At 36.3% G+C, this 13,921-nt stretch overlaps 1 protein-coding gene across 7 annotated transcripts; it reads left to right on the top strand.

The window, feature by feature from the left end:
- Positions 1-5,760: 5,760 nt before the first annotated feature.
- Positions 5,761-13,171, top strand: LOC124845753 (membrane protein of ER body-like protein). 7 transcript variants are annotated; one of them, XM_088116787.1, is made up of 10 exons: positions 5,765-6,357; positions 7,057-7,206; positions 7,696-7,827; positions 7,924-8,286; positions 8,715-8,876; positions 9,369-9,568; positions 9,676-10,153; positions 10,299-10,541; positions 11,783-11,844; positions 12,491-13,171. In XM_088116787.1, the coding sequence occupies exons 1-10, from the start codon at positions 5,925-5,927 to the stop codon at positions 12,950-12,952; spliced, it is 2,685 nt and encodes an 894-aa protein (XP_087972913.1). In that variant the 5' UTR covers positions 5,765-5,924; the 3' UTR covers positions 12,953-13,171. The 7 variants fall into 7 exon arrangements, with proteins under 7 accessions (XP_047178898.2, XP_087972913.1, XP_087972907.1 ...); XM_088116781.1 differs by having other exon boundaries at positions 7,915-8,286; XM_047322928.2 differs by having other exon boundaries at positions 7,696-7,833.
- Positions 13,172-13,921: the final 750 nt, after the last annotated feature.

Here is a 13,921-nt window from a genome sequence, read left to right as displayed (position 1 = left end):
GCTGATGTGGCTAATGTCTAGCCACGTGTGATGACATCTTTTCTTTCTAACGTTTATCACATTGGATCTTTTTCAATGAAAAACGTCAGCGTATCCTTGACGTTAGTTGCCTTTCTTCTTCCTTAGGCAAAACAAGGGTCATCCCCTCTTCTTTCTCCGTGAGAACAATAGCACCCACCGAGCCAACACCTACCGAGCCAACACCCATCGAGCCAGCACCCCCTTCCGATCGACCAAAGGCGTCGCCGCTCGTTGACAAACTAATCGCTGGCGACTGCGAAAGCCCTCCTTTTACATCTTCTCCTCGTGCGCGAGAGAGAAACACCCTTACTCAACAAGATGCATTCTCCCGGCCACTAACGAGGCCAGCCGCCGCTGGTGCCTCCAACGCAAGAACCCGCACCCTTCATGGCGGACCGACATCTCTCGATCACGAACCCTAACGCCTTGGCACCCCAACAACCGCTAGCCGAAGACGCCACCGGTGACACTAAAGATGCGTGACCTTCGCTCTCCCAACTGAGTCGGCTGCCATGACAATCCTTCTGCTTAGCCCAAGGCGCGCCGACGGATTTCCTGATTACGCGAGGAAGGCTTTGTGATGGGTGGTTTCTGCGTTTTCCATGGCTATGCGAAGTTTGTGGTTGGGTTTTCTAGTTCTGATTTTTGATGCAGGTTGGTGCGATTGACGAAGGAGGAGAAGACACAATGGTGTGGTCTCGCAAAAATGTGATTCACGATTATTGTTCCATGGGTTTCGCGATAGAGATGAGGGTTGATTGACGATTTCGGTGGTTTCGTTTCTATGTTGATGATGCACAAGGAGTATGATGGTTCGATCTAGTTTCTGTTTGCAGGTTTGCGATTCTTGTGCGAATGGGGTTAATGACGGAAGAGATCGCGATGAAGGTTTGGGTGATTTTAGTTTTCTGATTTGGGTCTCTATGGTGGTGGGAGGAGATGAACTGATACACGATTTGGGGGTTTTCTAGGCAGTGGAGACAGAGGTTTTACGTTGGCCATGGAGGTGAGCATGGTGGAGGGTGGTTGCGCATGGGGTTTCGCGGTTGATGGTGGTGGCCTGAGCAGCGTTGATGGTGGTCTTGCAGAGGTGGAAAGACGATTTGGTGCCTGCCATGGTTGCCCTGATTCGCGAAGTAGCATGTAGGTGGAGATGCTGGTGGCGCGATGGAGGTGCTTTCGGTGGTAATTGAACAGAGTTATTTGGATCTTTTCTCCGTTTAAGAAGGTATCTATCCTTCTTTGAAGCCTCTTTAACTTTAAGAGATTTGATAGGGCTCTTCCCACTATATCAAGAGAAGTGTTTCAGGAAGCAACAATGAAAGTATAACTGTCGTCATTGGTGTGGTGGAGGAGGTTCGTGTTGGTGAAGATGACGAGGTAGAAAAAGAGTTGATGAGGGCAGTGGACGGGGGACGAAGATACAAGGAAGGAGACGATGCCAAGGAAGGAGACGACGCCAGTGAAGGAAGGAGAAAAGTTGGTAAGATTGACTCAGTGTTAGAAAAAAAATGACATGACATTCCACTGTTAGTAAACTCAACTTCTTTGTGATGCTGTTGGTTTTGGAGGCCGAAAAATTATGATTTTCTTAAGAAGAAGGATCAAAATGTAACAAAGTTTGAAAGATGGACTAAAGGGACTAAAAACATATTTAACCCTATTTAAAAATATCAAATTATAAATTTAGATGATAAAAAAATTTAAATAATTAAAACAAAAAATTATATAAATATAAAAAAATAATAAATTTTTTTATTATTGATATATTCAATCCACCTTTTAGCCAACTCAAATAATTTAATTTATATATTAAATGAATCAATATCAATTTAACTCACTTTTAAAAATATTGAGTTTTTTTAGTACAATTCAATTCAAATCTATAATAAATCGGATTGATTCATCGACAAAACCTATTTTGAAATTTCTGACAATAACTTAAACATTATTTAAGAAATTTATGTATGGTATTATTTGAAGAAAGGACTGTTCATTGTTAGGTTATCATTTTACAACGTGTAGTATTGTAGAAAATAGTTTATACATATTATATTAGTGAAGTACAAAAGTTGAATCTTTTTATTATAAATTAAATACAAAATTAAGAAACTTTTACTGACGAAACATATTTAATTTTAAATTCATCGGAAGTATTTTAGAAGTACATACGTGAATCCCACTTTAAGCTCACACCGTCTAATTTTATTTATTATCATTGATTAGATTGGATGTACTTTTCTGTACAACATTATCCAGCTGTCACTTACTAAATTAAAGTTTCACGGCTGCCTGCGTTTGTTTGTTGTGATGTTTTAAGACATCCATGGTTAGAAGATGTTGTTGATGTTAAGTACTTTTACAGACATCGTTCATTTGTTCCTATCATATATAAACGCAGTTTCAGAATAAGAAATAGTAATTAGAGATTTTTAAATAGAAAACACAAAAGTAATTTTATCTATCTATAAATAAAAGAATTTAATTAACTTGAAAAATAATAAAAAAACTTAAAAACCTAAAAAGCCACCATGTAAGGAAAACTTAAAAACAATTGTTTATGATTAAGCATGATCATGGATATCCAAGTTGGTCCCATTACTCGCTGAAACAGCTTTGTTTTATTTTCAGATAAAAACATGAAAACAATTTTCAGTACAAACAAAGTTCGGGGACTGTGTAATTATAAATATCATGACAATAAATTTAAATTATTTTGGTTTAAACACTCATTTTCCTTAACAGAATAAAATCTTTATTGCAATTAAATAGAATTATTATACTGCTTCTGTAATAAATTACACTTATTTAATTTATCACAAGAAAATTGTTAAGTTAACTGATAATAATATATTTGTTCTAAATTTATACTTTTTAAAAATTACATCTGTCATTGTAACAGTAATTACCATAAATCAGAATTAATTACAATTAACACTAAAATGAACAGTCTTTACAATTAACAGAAATTCACGGTTCAAAAGCCGAACGGCTTTGATACAAAATAACGAGTGTATCATAGCAACAGGAATTAAATCAGAACGAACGGTTTTACAAAAGAAATAACCGAACGTCCTCATAAGCTAACATTTACAATCTAAACATCCACGAACGCTCTAATCAAAATGAAAGAACGACATCCTACTGCTCCGCTTTCACTTCCACTTCAACTAAGTTTTCTTCTTGAATCACCTCCTCTAGGGTAGCCTCACCTTCTGCTCACATCCACACGGATGATCATTGCAAGACAGGACGAACGTACATAGACAGTAGACAACACAAGGAAAAACGAAAGGGTAAGCTTATATAATTTAAGTTATACATCATCACATACAATAAACATATCATTCCACACAAGCACATAGTTTTAACATATAACAATCATGTAACATTATATATATATATATTTATGACGACCGTCCGGACTGTATGATCTGTGTAGTTACAAGCGTCCTTGCACTCGAGTGATGTAGTAACTGGGATACACCTAATCAGCTGCCACTCGAGGTTAGTCCGTTCTTACGTCACCCATGTTAACTTATGGACTAAGGACCTCCTGCCATTCACACGCATGACTTACCCTCTCTACGTGAGAAGAGTAATCACTGAATATCAAGATGGACAGCGAGTCTTAACTTATCCACAGTCATACTTTACCAAATTTAATATTTAACATATCTGAGACGTTCCTCCTTGGAACGCTCGTCCAAAATCCATAATCATAGAATCACTCCATATAGTGTTCACACTGTAATTTCTTATGATTTATCATCAATTTCATCTTTAACTTTAAGAGCATAAAAGTACGAACGTTCAATCCTTTGAAGAATTAGGACGAACGTCCAAATAAAGTACTGGATGGACGAACGCGACTCTCTGTTTGGTCAGTTAAATGAACTGACTCTTATTGAAGGTATAATGATACTTAGAAAAAATTTCATAATATAGATCTTGGGCCAGATTTAATGTACCAAGGATGGTCAATGACACATAGAATTTTCTTTGAAGACTTTTGCATATGAAAGACCAATGCCAGTTTTGAACGAACGTAAGAGGATGAATATTGAAATGTTGGAACGAACGCTATTTTATCCAAGTGGTTATTCAATATGACGATCGCTCTTTAGGACAAACGCTTGGTATAAGACCGAGCGCTATTTAGAACGAACGCTTGGTATAAGACCGAGCGCTCTTTAGGATGAACGTTCGGTATAAGACCGAGCGCTATTTAATTCAGTATTATTTAATTTAAGACGTACGACAACTCTATGCTGAGCCGAACGCTCAAACATAGTAATTCAATGAAAAACGCTCGTTCTCAAACCGAACTCTTCCCAAATGAAAGAATTCTCTTCTAAGTCTTTTTCAGGGAAACCGAACGGTATAAGACCGTTCGATAACGAGCGTAATTTATCATAGGGAATTTATCAGATCCAGATTTTCAACTATCTTAAATTTAACATTTATTCATACGATTTAAACTCTATAAATTCTTATCCACATTAATTTTCATACTTTATAACATTAATTCACATCATCAAATCCAACTATATACTACTCATTCATCCTTCATACGCATCAAAATCAACATGCAGTACAACCAAATCAAAAATCATGTTCATCCAGTACAACAGGGTTCGTTCATGCATATCAAATCAGCACATATACATATATTTCATACAGATAGACCATATCATGCTTTCATATAAGCGTACAAGTATAAATTAAATATATAAGCTTCCCTTACCTGGATAGCAGTGTACGCCCTAAGAGTATGACTTTAACTCGTTCAACTATGGTTCTTCTACACTCAACGATCACTTAAGTTTCTTCAACTAAATCTAACCAAAGAAGTGTAGAAAAATATCAACTTATATCCTTGCATGCAACTGAATCTGGATTCGCAGGAATTCCAGAAACGAGCGTATGGGTTGGAAAACTCACCGTTTACAGAATCTGAAGTTGTTCGGACCAAAAGGAAGTTCACGGCGCAGGGAACGTTCCTACGGTTCTGAATGTTAAACGGAGAAGAATTGGATGAGTAACAGTAGAGAGAAGTTGGAGGTTTTTAGAGAGAGGCTGGAGAAAATGAAAGGTTAGGTTCTGAGGAAGAAGACGAGTGATGCAGGTGAGTGGGAGGGTTTTCAGAGAAATCATTTTTCTCTTCCCCACGACCACCGAACGTACACTCCCATACTGACACCTGTTTCCTATTACAGATTTTCGAAGGTTCAAAATGGACACTTGACAAACGTGTGTCAGGGTGTGTGAGTGCGTTTTTAATGAGACTGAATGTGTGTCGGGGTGCATTAATGAAAGCAGCATGGTGACTCATCAGTGTATTTATTGTGATTTAATAAATGATTAGCAGAGTTAAATTTACGAGGCCTTACAGTCATTAATACTTTTATCATTTCTAAATCTTATATTAATACAGATACTTTAGTCTGCTATAAGTAAAATAAAACACAAATTATGAATTTAAGGGCACAAAAAGAAACAAACATTATTTCTAATTTGATTGAGAGCTATAAAAATAAATGAAAATAGTAAATGATAATCCTTTCCCCTCAATATTTGATAAATGTGTTTGTTCAGTAGTAATTTTGAATTACACAATAAATTATGGTTAAAAGGGCTTTTTTTTTTAAGAAATTGCTGTTTTTCTATGTATTGTTCTGAGCTTAAAACATGTTGACATAATCACTGATAATCTTCTTGAGTATTTTATATATTCGTTTTCCATGCGCCTTCTGGTTGGAAGGTTGGCATTAATGCAAAGTTTTCACTGTCAAAGAGTTAGGAAACCATAAATTTCTATTCAACTCCTCTTCTTCTCCCCAAAAAAAATCCAATCTTGCCATAGTTGCTCTGTCTGTTTTCTTGTGGGATAGCCATCATCAATGGAACAAGAAACACATCAATGGGTGCATCCTCATGAAGAAGAAGAAGAAGAAGGAATGATGGAAGATGGTGCTTTGATAAGAAAGAAATTTGAGTCACATAGCAAGGATGGTCTCGTCACAGAAAGAGTAGCATCCTTCTCCTCATCCTCTTCCTCCTTCTCTTCTAGTAGCAATGACAGTGAGCATGGTAATGGAATTTGTTCAGTGGTCACAGCCCCAGATGGATCTCCTGTTCAGAAAGACGAAGAAGCTTCAGAGATAAGAAATGGTGGTGAAAATTTCAACCATGTTAATGGTGATAAATCAGATTATGAAGCTGTTGGGCTTGCACAAGTGGCAGAGTTTGCAGGAGAACCAACAAATGTAGAGGCCATAAGTGGTTTTAATATGTCACAGAATATGAACAGTGTTTATTTTGATAAGCAACAAGGTACCTCGCCTCCTCCTTCTCTTTCTTGGATTTTTGTTTTTTGTTTTGTTGTACTATAGCATCCTGTTTGCGTTAAAGGATCTGGTTCGTGGTTGATAGAGTGCAGTTCTCTTTCGGTTTTTTAAGTTGTATCACACTTTTTTCAGGAAGCCACTGTTGTGTGTTTGTTGTTGCATCACTTTCGTTCCCAATGTTTTCTTCTAATTAAGTTATTAAGTTGTTGTGAACTGTGATGTGTGCATGAGTTCTAGCAAGGTTTTGAACTGTGGTTGCAGTCCATGATATTGTGGTGGGAAATTGTGAACAAATACTTGACATTGTGGTTACAAGTGAGGCCGTAGAGACTCCAGACACCTTGACTTTGTGGCTAAAATGGCTGTTCTCAAAAATCTTTGTCCTAGTCTTGTTGTTCTGAAGTTCTGGTTGTGTCCATGGTTTAGCTTGACAATAGACTGGGTTTAGGTAGTTAAAGATAGTCCTCAATCCATATTGGTGTTGCGGACCTCAAATTTTCTTTCCTAGCTTACTGATAACATGTGAACAAAGATAATATCCTACATAGATGAGTTAATTGAAACTAACCAAAAATATTGGACACAAAGTCTGCTTGACTGAAATGTTTTTCTGTTATCAAATTTCTGGAAATTAGTTTCCTTTTTCTGATGTTCAGTAAAATTTTGTCACTTTTTATGCTTGAAGGAATGTGGAAATGTCACCACTGCACATGGACCAAGAGATTTGACAGTCCTTGGACTGTGCCAAATTGGAATCTTAAGGGTTATCCTGACTTCATGATGAGTGTCAGACATATGATTCAACATGCACCATGTTTTGTTTATGAAATTAAAGGTCAGTAGATTGCAAGATTCTAGAACGTACATTAGCAGTTCCGACCAGTATAGTTGAATAGCCTTTTAAAGGGATACATCTCCATAGTGTTGTGAGGACTTGAAGTAACTTTTATTGTAAATTTCCGGATGAAATTGCAACAGTTAATTTTACTTTGTTGGCTTTAAAAGCTTAGAGTAGTTAGAATGTCAATGTAGAAACAGCCCCACGCTCTTGTTCGATGTTTCTGTATATGCACTTTTGACATTGTTTTGGTGATGTTTAGATAGACATAAGTGATTTTTGTTTATTTGAATGGTTGACGCCAGTTTGATACTCATTCAACTTCTGTAATTGTATCTGTTTTACTTTTATTTTTGAATTACTGTAGTGTTCTTTTATGATTTTGGAACAAGTATATGCATTACTGTACAGTAACATAACCTGTAATAATTATATCTTTGAAGGTCATTTTGGGCTTTTGTAATTTTGTCATTCTTATATGTGCAGATGATGGAGTTAATGGAGTTCTAAATGGTGATGCTTATGGGTCTGTCCATCCAACAGATCTGGGGGAGAGAGAATTTGATGTACAAGCAGATCTGTCAGTTATTCAAAACAGTCTATGCAGCGAAAACACAAGTCAGTGTATGAAAACTTTGGACAAGAAGCTCCCTTCTATTCCAGAACTATCCCATATACATAATTCATCTGATATACAAGCTACAGCTGTTGCAGATTTTCATGAAGAAACTAGTGCAAAGGATGCTCCTAACTTGATAAAAGAAGAGATTGATCAGCCACGTGAAGAATTTGATGTTGAGGCAGTATTGGAAAAGCAAGAGACACATGATTTGTTCTGTCCTAACTGTAATTCTTGCATTACTAAAAGGGTAATCCTCAAAAAAAGAAAAAGGAATCCTGGAAATATAGATAACAAATCTATAGGCCGCCCAAGGCAGTTAGGTAGTCCTGAAAATGAAAATGTGAGATCTGAGCCCGATATTGTTATTCAAGTGCCACCTGCTGATGATGATCAGCCTCATGAAGAACCAGAAGTATTCAGATGTTTATCATGCTTCAGCTTCTTTATTCCTAGTGGTAAGTGGGTTACCTGTTCTGTTATCAAAGCATAGTGTGGTCTTTGGTTTAAGTTTGATAAAAGAAATTTATTGGCCAGATGGTAATAATATCACGAGTGAATCTGAACTTCCTTATGAGCTGTAATTTTGTGGAAGCTGTAGTGTTAACTTTGAAGTATAAAAGTGTTTCTGTAGATATCTGATTATGAATTAAACATTCATATGCTGTCTGATATGCTTGAAGGTCATTGTCAAGTACTACTCAACCTAAATTTATTCTATATGGTGAAGGCTGACAAATGTTTTTATATATCTAAAAGTTATTGTTCTGACATTTGTGCATATATTACTTAAGTGCAAATTATAAGTTTTCTTTTGATATATCATGACTGATCTATGATGATTATACACTAATGCTTGTCATAACAATCTCGTCAATTTGAACAGGAAAATGTTTTGATGCATTCCGTATTTTTGGTGGCGCCAGCAAGAAGGAAGGTGCACAAAATCCTCCCAGTGTACCTGCAAGTAATTTGCAGTTTCCGTCAAATCCACAAAGCTCCAGTGCTAATTGGTTCAAATCTCTGATTAATAAGGGGAAAAAAGCTAGTAAGCAAGTTCTATTTTAAATAGTTATTTATTGGTACTACATAGAGAAGTCACCTTCACAATGATGCTTATTTGAAGATTGGCACCACCAATGTGTGTGTCGTGGGGCTTCCAGCCTTCCACCCTAAATATGCAATTATAGAATTTTGTCATTGTCATTTCTGAAGATAATTTTACAATACAAAATTACATTCAAACATCTTTATATATTTAAATGTGATATTTGAGCTTACTGAAAAGACTTGTTTTCAGAGGCGTTCAAATTCTGTATACTCCTGGTGATTTACTTCCGTATTGAATATCCTATTAATAGAGTTTCTTATATTTTCCTTTCCAACATTTTCTTGAATAGTTGAGAGTTGTTCATATCAAATGTTAACTAAGAAATATGGGAAATCATGCTATATCTTGCTGTGAATTTCACTCAAGATTGAAATCTTTTATCATGCCATCCGTCTCTAATTTGCCCATTTTCTTGATATGATTGTGTAGGTGATGCACCCCGTGAATATTCTGGAACTGCTTCTGCTAAGCAGCATAACTCAACATCAATCACTTCAGATGAGCTCACCTCACGTGGAATTGGTCATTCTGAAGATCCACCTGCTGACACATCTGGAGTTACGGATTTAAAACCTACACCAGATATTAATCATGCACATGGAGGCATGGATTCTCTGATTTCATCAACAGTAAGTCAATAAAAGATTAAACCATGTATAGAAAATGGCATCAAATTTTGTACAGCACCAAGACTGAGGTATTGGCTGACCAAAAATGTCTTGACTCATTGTTTCAGAATGATTTGTCATCTATACAGTCCGGTTCAAAAAGTGCGGGTGATTTGGTGAATGGAGTGCAGACAGTTATGCATGATACACCAGATTTTCCGTCTGTGAAACAATTGCTGGACGGAAACTTGATCAGTGAGGGAGAGAAAAAGGGTTATACAAAAGAAGCCATTCCAAAACCTTATGAAGGGAAACCTGAATTTCTTACTTCTGTGACTGTAGGACCTCAAGTCCTTGAGGGTACACTGGAAGATGTAGACAAGACACGTGAAATTATTCGGAATGGTTATTCCTCTTTGGTACAAGGAGCAGAATCACCAATTCAATCACCTGGCAGTGCAATACATGCAAATGGTGTAGCTATTAGTGAGCAAAATTCTAAAGCAGATGCTATCTCTCCATCAAACATAGATTTTACTCTAATTGGAAATGTGCCGAAAGATATTGACAATGAAGTATATCCTCCTACCAGGATAGAAAATGAAGGTATGTGCATGAAATAAATGTCATCTGTTAATCACTGTATGGAGCATTATTGCTGACCTGTATCACTTGCAGAGTGTGTTCCCAGAAGAAATCTTGCAGGTTTGCATTTGTGTAATAACAGTTATTACTTATTATTTTGGTGTAGGTGGTGATGTGATAGTTGATCTTGGGGAAGGAGCATGTATACCGGCAAACGCAGATGATATTCCAGCTAAAAGTGGTATTATAACTGAACTACCGACTTCGATACCAACTTTACAACCAAGAGATGAAGTTGGTGAACCGCAAGGATGGGAAATAGTTAAGAGCATTGTGTATGGTGGTTTAGTTGAGTCAATCACAAGTCTAGGAATTGTGTCATCTGCAGTTAGTTCGGGTGCTACCCCATGTAAGTTTCTCTCTTCCTTTAAGTGGCTTAGTCAGGCACTTTTCAAGAGTGAACATCGGTTAATTGGATTATATATGTGTCATTATGGGTGAAAATGGGTCAGACTAGTTTTTACCTTAAACCATAAGACCTTAATTTGCCTGGTATCAGACTTTTCAAGACTTTACATAGCTTCTTAAAAGCCTATTCTGGCTAAAAGCTTATTCAGTAACGAGGTCTTTTAAGTAAGCCAGCAAACATGTGTTTAATTTTTAAGTATGCTTCGCAAACACGACTTCAAAATATTGTAGAAGAATCTAATACAATAATACTAAAAATAATGTCATCATTGTTTTTTTTTATTATTATATATTTTCTTAAACAACTTAGTTTGTTATGATTGAAAGGCTTTTTGGATAATCTAAAGCCTAGCCTTTTAGCTAAATGACATTCAAAATATCTTTAGCCTAACTTTGATGGAAATCCCAAATCATTTAGAGATATGACAAAAAGTAAATTGTATAAGTAAGTGCAAACATCGTACCAAGCTAGTTTTGGAAGGTTAACTTGAGCTTAAAATTTTCTTTCTAACATGGTATAAGAACTTATCAAGGACCTCTCAAGGGTTGCATTTCACTAAATTTGAATTTTCTATTCCTTGAAGCAGTATATGATAAAAAGATTCATTTTGTATTTTTAGACTAATTAGGTCATTACAACTCACATCCTACTTTTGGTACTTGAAGCACATTTTATAACTAAAAGCATACATGAAAATTTTCACTTAAGTGGTGCAACTTTGGTATGTTGTGTTTCATCTAATCTGTTTTAACTTGAAATTTGGTTTCCGGGGTGGTTCTATTTCCTGGAGAAGTTTCTTTTAAAAGAAATAAGAAATTTGATGACGTTTCAAAAGCCAAATATAACATATGCTCATGCTCACTTTTTTAATATTAAATATAAGTAATGTAATTGAAACATGTCTTGATAAAAAAGTCAAACGTACAAGTTACCAAGTATATTTGTTGGACTTCAAAAATTTATGCTTTTGTGCAAAACATATGTTTATCAATCAAATGCAAATCTGTGTCCTGAGTTTTTTTGGTTCTTATAGTAGTTTACTTTAATTTCTATTGTCTCTACTGTTCCTAGTTTTATAAGAAGGTTCACTGAATTGATAGGAGCTACTTGAGTATTATTTCATCTAAAAAGGTGAAATTTTGGTTGATGGCAAATTAATTTTCTGTTTGTGTTTATTGTAGTGAATATTATAGCATTGGGATTTGCAAATATCATTGGTGGACTTATCATCCTTGGTCACAATGTGAGTGGGCTTTCATGTGCTCCTCCAATCTCATAATTCTAAATTGTATCATCATATCTCTGTGGGCATTCTTTTTTCACATATCTTTCATGCATAAACAAAATATAGTTGAAATACCATGTTGAGATAGACTTATTGATAATGGAAGTAGAATGATTCATCATATTGGCAGGTCAAAATTAAATAATAGCTGCCCTTGTAACCTGAGCCTTGAAACATCTTGCTATGTATGCTTCTCTCTTCAGTCACAATGATGTTTTGTGCTAAGATTAGTCATTGTTAAGTTTAACTTATTTTTTATATTCTAGTTCCATCAACAACGCCTTCTTGTTTAACACATGTTACAACATAATGCATGAATGTATGATCTGATAGCTGAAAAATGTTCTCTGTCTATTAACCTTGATCAGTCTATGCTATTTCAAAACATGGTGAGATGTCCTTGATGCTATGAAGTTCCATTTTCAATTCTATTTCTTTTTGTTTAAAACTTGGTCAAACATGCCTCCTTAAGACAAACTTGTGTGTGGTTTCAAATCCTAAAATGCACTCACTATACAGTGTTGTATACATCCATTTTACTCAAGCCTTTTTTCTCATAAACTAATCCAAAAAAATACTTAGTTTATGCTCTCTTTTTCACCAGCTTGTTGACTTGAAAAATGATCACTCTGGAGAGGATCAAACACAAACGGTTGTGCAAGATCGGTATCAAGAATATCTAGGACGTCGAGAGAACTTCTTGCTTCATGCTGTTGTAGCTGTTTTATCATTCCTGATATTTGGTGCTGTCCCCCTTGTTGTCTATGGCCTCTTGATCAATAAGAATTACAACACTGAACTTAAGCTTGCTGTGGTAGCAGCTACTTCTGTTGTGTGCATCATTCTACTTGCTATTGGGAAAGTTTATACCAGCAGACCGCCCAAAGCCTATATGAAAACTGTGTTATACTATGTTGCAATGGCACTTTCAACCTCAGGAGTAACATATATTGCAGGCGACCTCATCAAGGATCTCCTAGAGAAACTTAACCACCCACAATCAGGTTTCGATATAACCATGCCTATATCAGGCACAACAACCGGATCAACATGGATGTCTAAATGAAGAGGTAGGAGTAGGATTTTTTGTTAGAAGGAGTTTGTGTTTCTTCTTTTACCTCATCTTCAAAGGTAGTCACTAGAGGAACTTGACTAGAATAAATATGTTTGTAGCAAGACGTGAAGGTTCAACCAACCTTTTATTTTGTTTTCCTTTCCAAGACTTCGATTTTGTTACCAAAAGAATGAAAACTTGGAAAATAAATTCAACAAAATCTTTGCATTCCATCTATTATAAGAGTTAAAATCTTGTGTTGTGCAGCTTACCCAATGACATAACATATCTGATTATTACTCAAGATATTGACATACTTTGTAGAAAAGGTGAGTTACATAACGTAGTTGTTAAAATAGCACTAGTAAAAAATAGGGTTTTTACAGCGCACATTATGCCACGGTTCAACGAAAACCGCAGCATAATGGTGCGCGGTGGCAGTTTTGTAAATAAAACGAACCTATATGCCGCGGTTCTACGGGGAACCGCGGCATATACCCCAGTCAACAATTGCCTTTGACGCCACGTATGAATAAAAAATTAAATAACAGAGTATATGCCGCGGTTCTCTGCACAACCGCGGCATATACCCTGCCAATTTATTGCAGGTGCTGACTGGGTCAGAGAATTCGAAAAGTTACAGGGGGTATATGCCGCGGTTCTCTGGGGAACCGTGGCATATACCCCTGTAACGTCTCAACTTCTCTGCCAGTCAGAGAATTTCAGAAGTTACAGGGGGTATATGCCGCGGTTCCCCAGAGAACCGCGGCATATACCCCCTGTAACTTCTGAAATTCCCCAGAAGGCAGTTGGGGGGCAGTTGTGTTGAGCACGTTACAGGGGTATATGCCGCGGTTCTACGAGCAACCGCGGCATATTCTCCCATCTGAAATTAATTTAATATTAATTTGAAATATTTCGAGGTATATGCCGCGGTTGCCCGCTGAACCGCGGCATATAGTTTGAAAATAATTTCAAAAA

This window comes from Vigna umbellata, chromosome 1 (assembly GCF_029865625.1).
Source record: "Vigna umbellata cultivar VRB3 chromosome 1, Vumbellata_1.0, whole genome shotgun sequence".
NCBI classification, from domain to species: domain Eukaryota; kingdom Viridiplantae; phylum Streptophyta; class Magnoliopsida; order Fabales; family Fabaceae; genus Vigna; species Vigna umbellata.
Note: the sequence above shows the minus strand (reverse complement) of the source record. Positions and strands in the feature narration are given on the sequence as shown.

What these genes read in the sequence shown, in the direction of transcription:
- LOC124845753 (XM_047322913.2), top strand. Translation starts at nt 5,925, where the DNA reads ATGGAACAAGAAACACATCAATGGGTGCATCCTCATGAAGAAGAAGAA. An exon ending in TTATTTTGATAAGCAACAAG is followed by an intron (nt 6,358 to 7,056) that starts GTACCTCGCCTC and finishes TTATGCTTGAAG; the next exon opens with GAATGTGGAAATGTCACCAC. An exon ending in CAGCTTCTTTATTCCTAGTG is followed by an intron (nt 8,287 to 8,714) that starts GTAAGTGGGTTA and finishes CAATTTGAACAG; the next exon opens with GAAAATGTTTTGATGCATTC.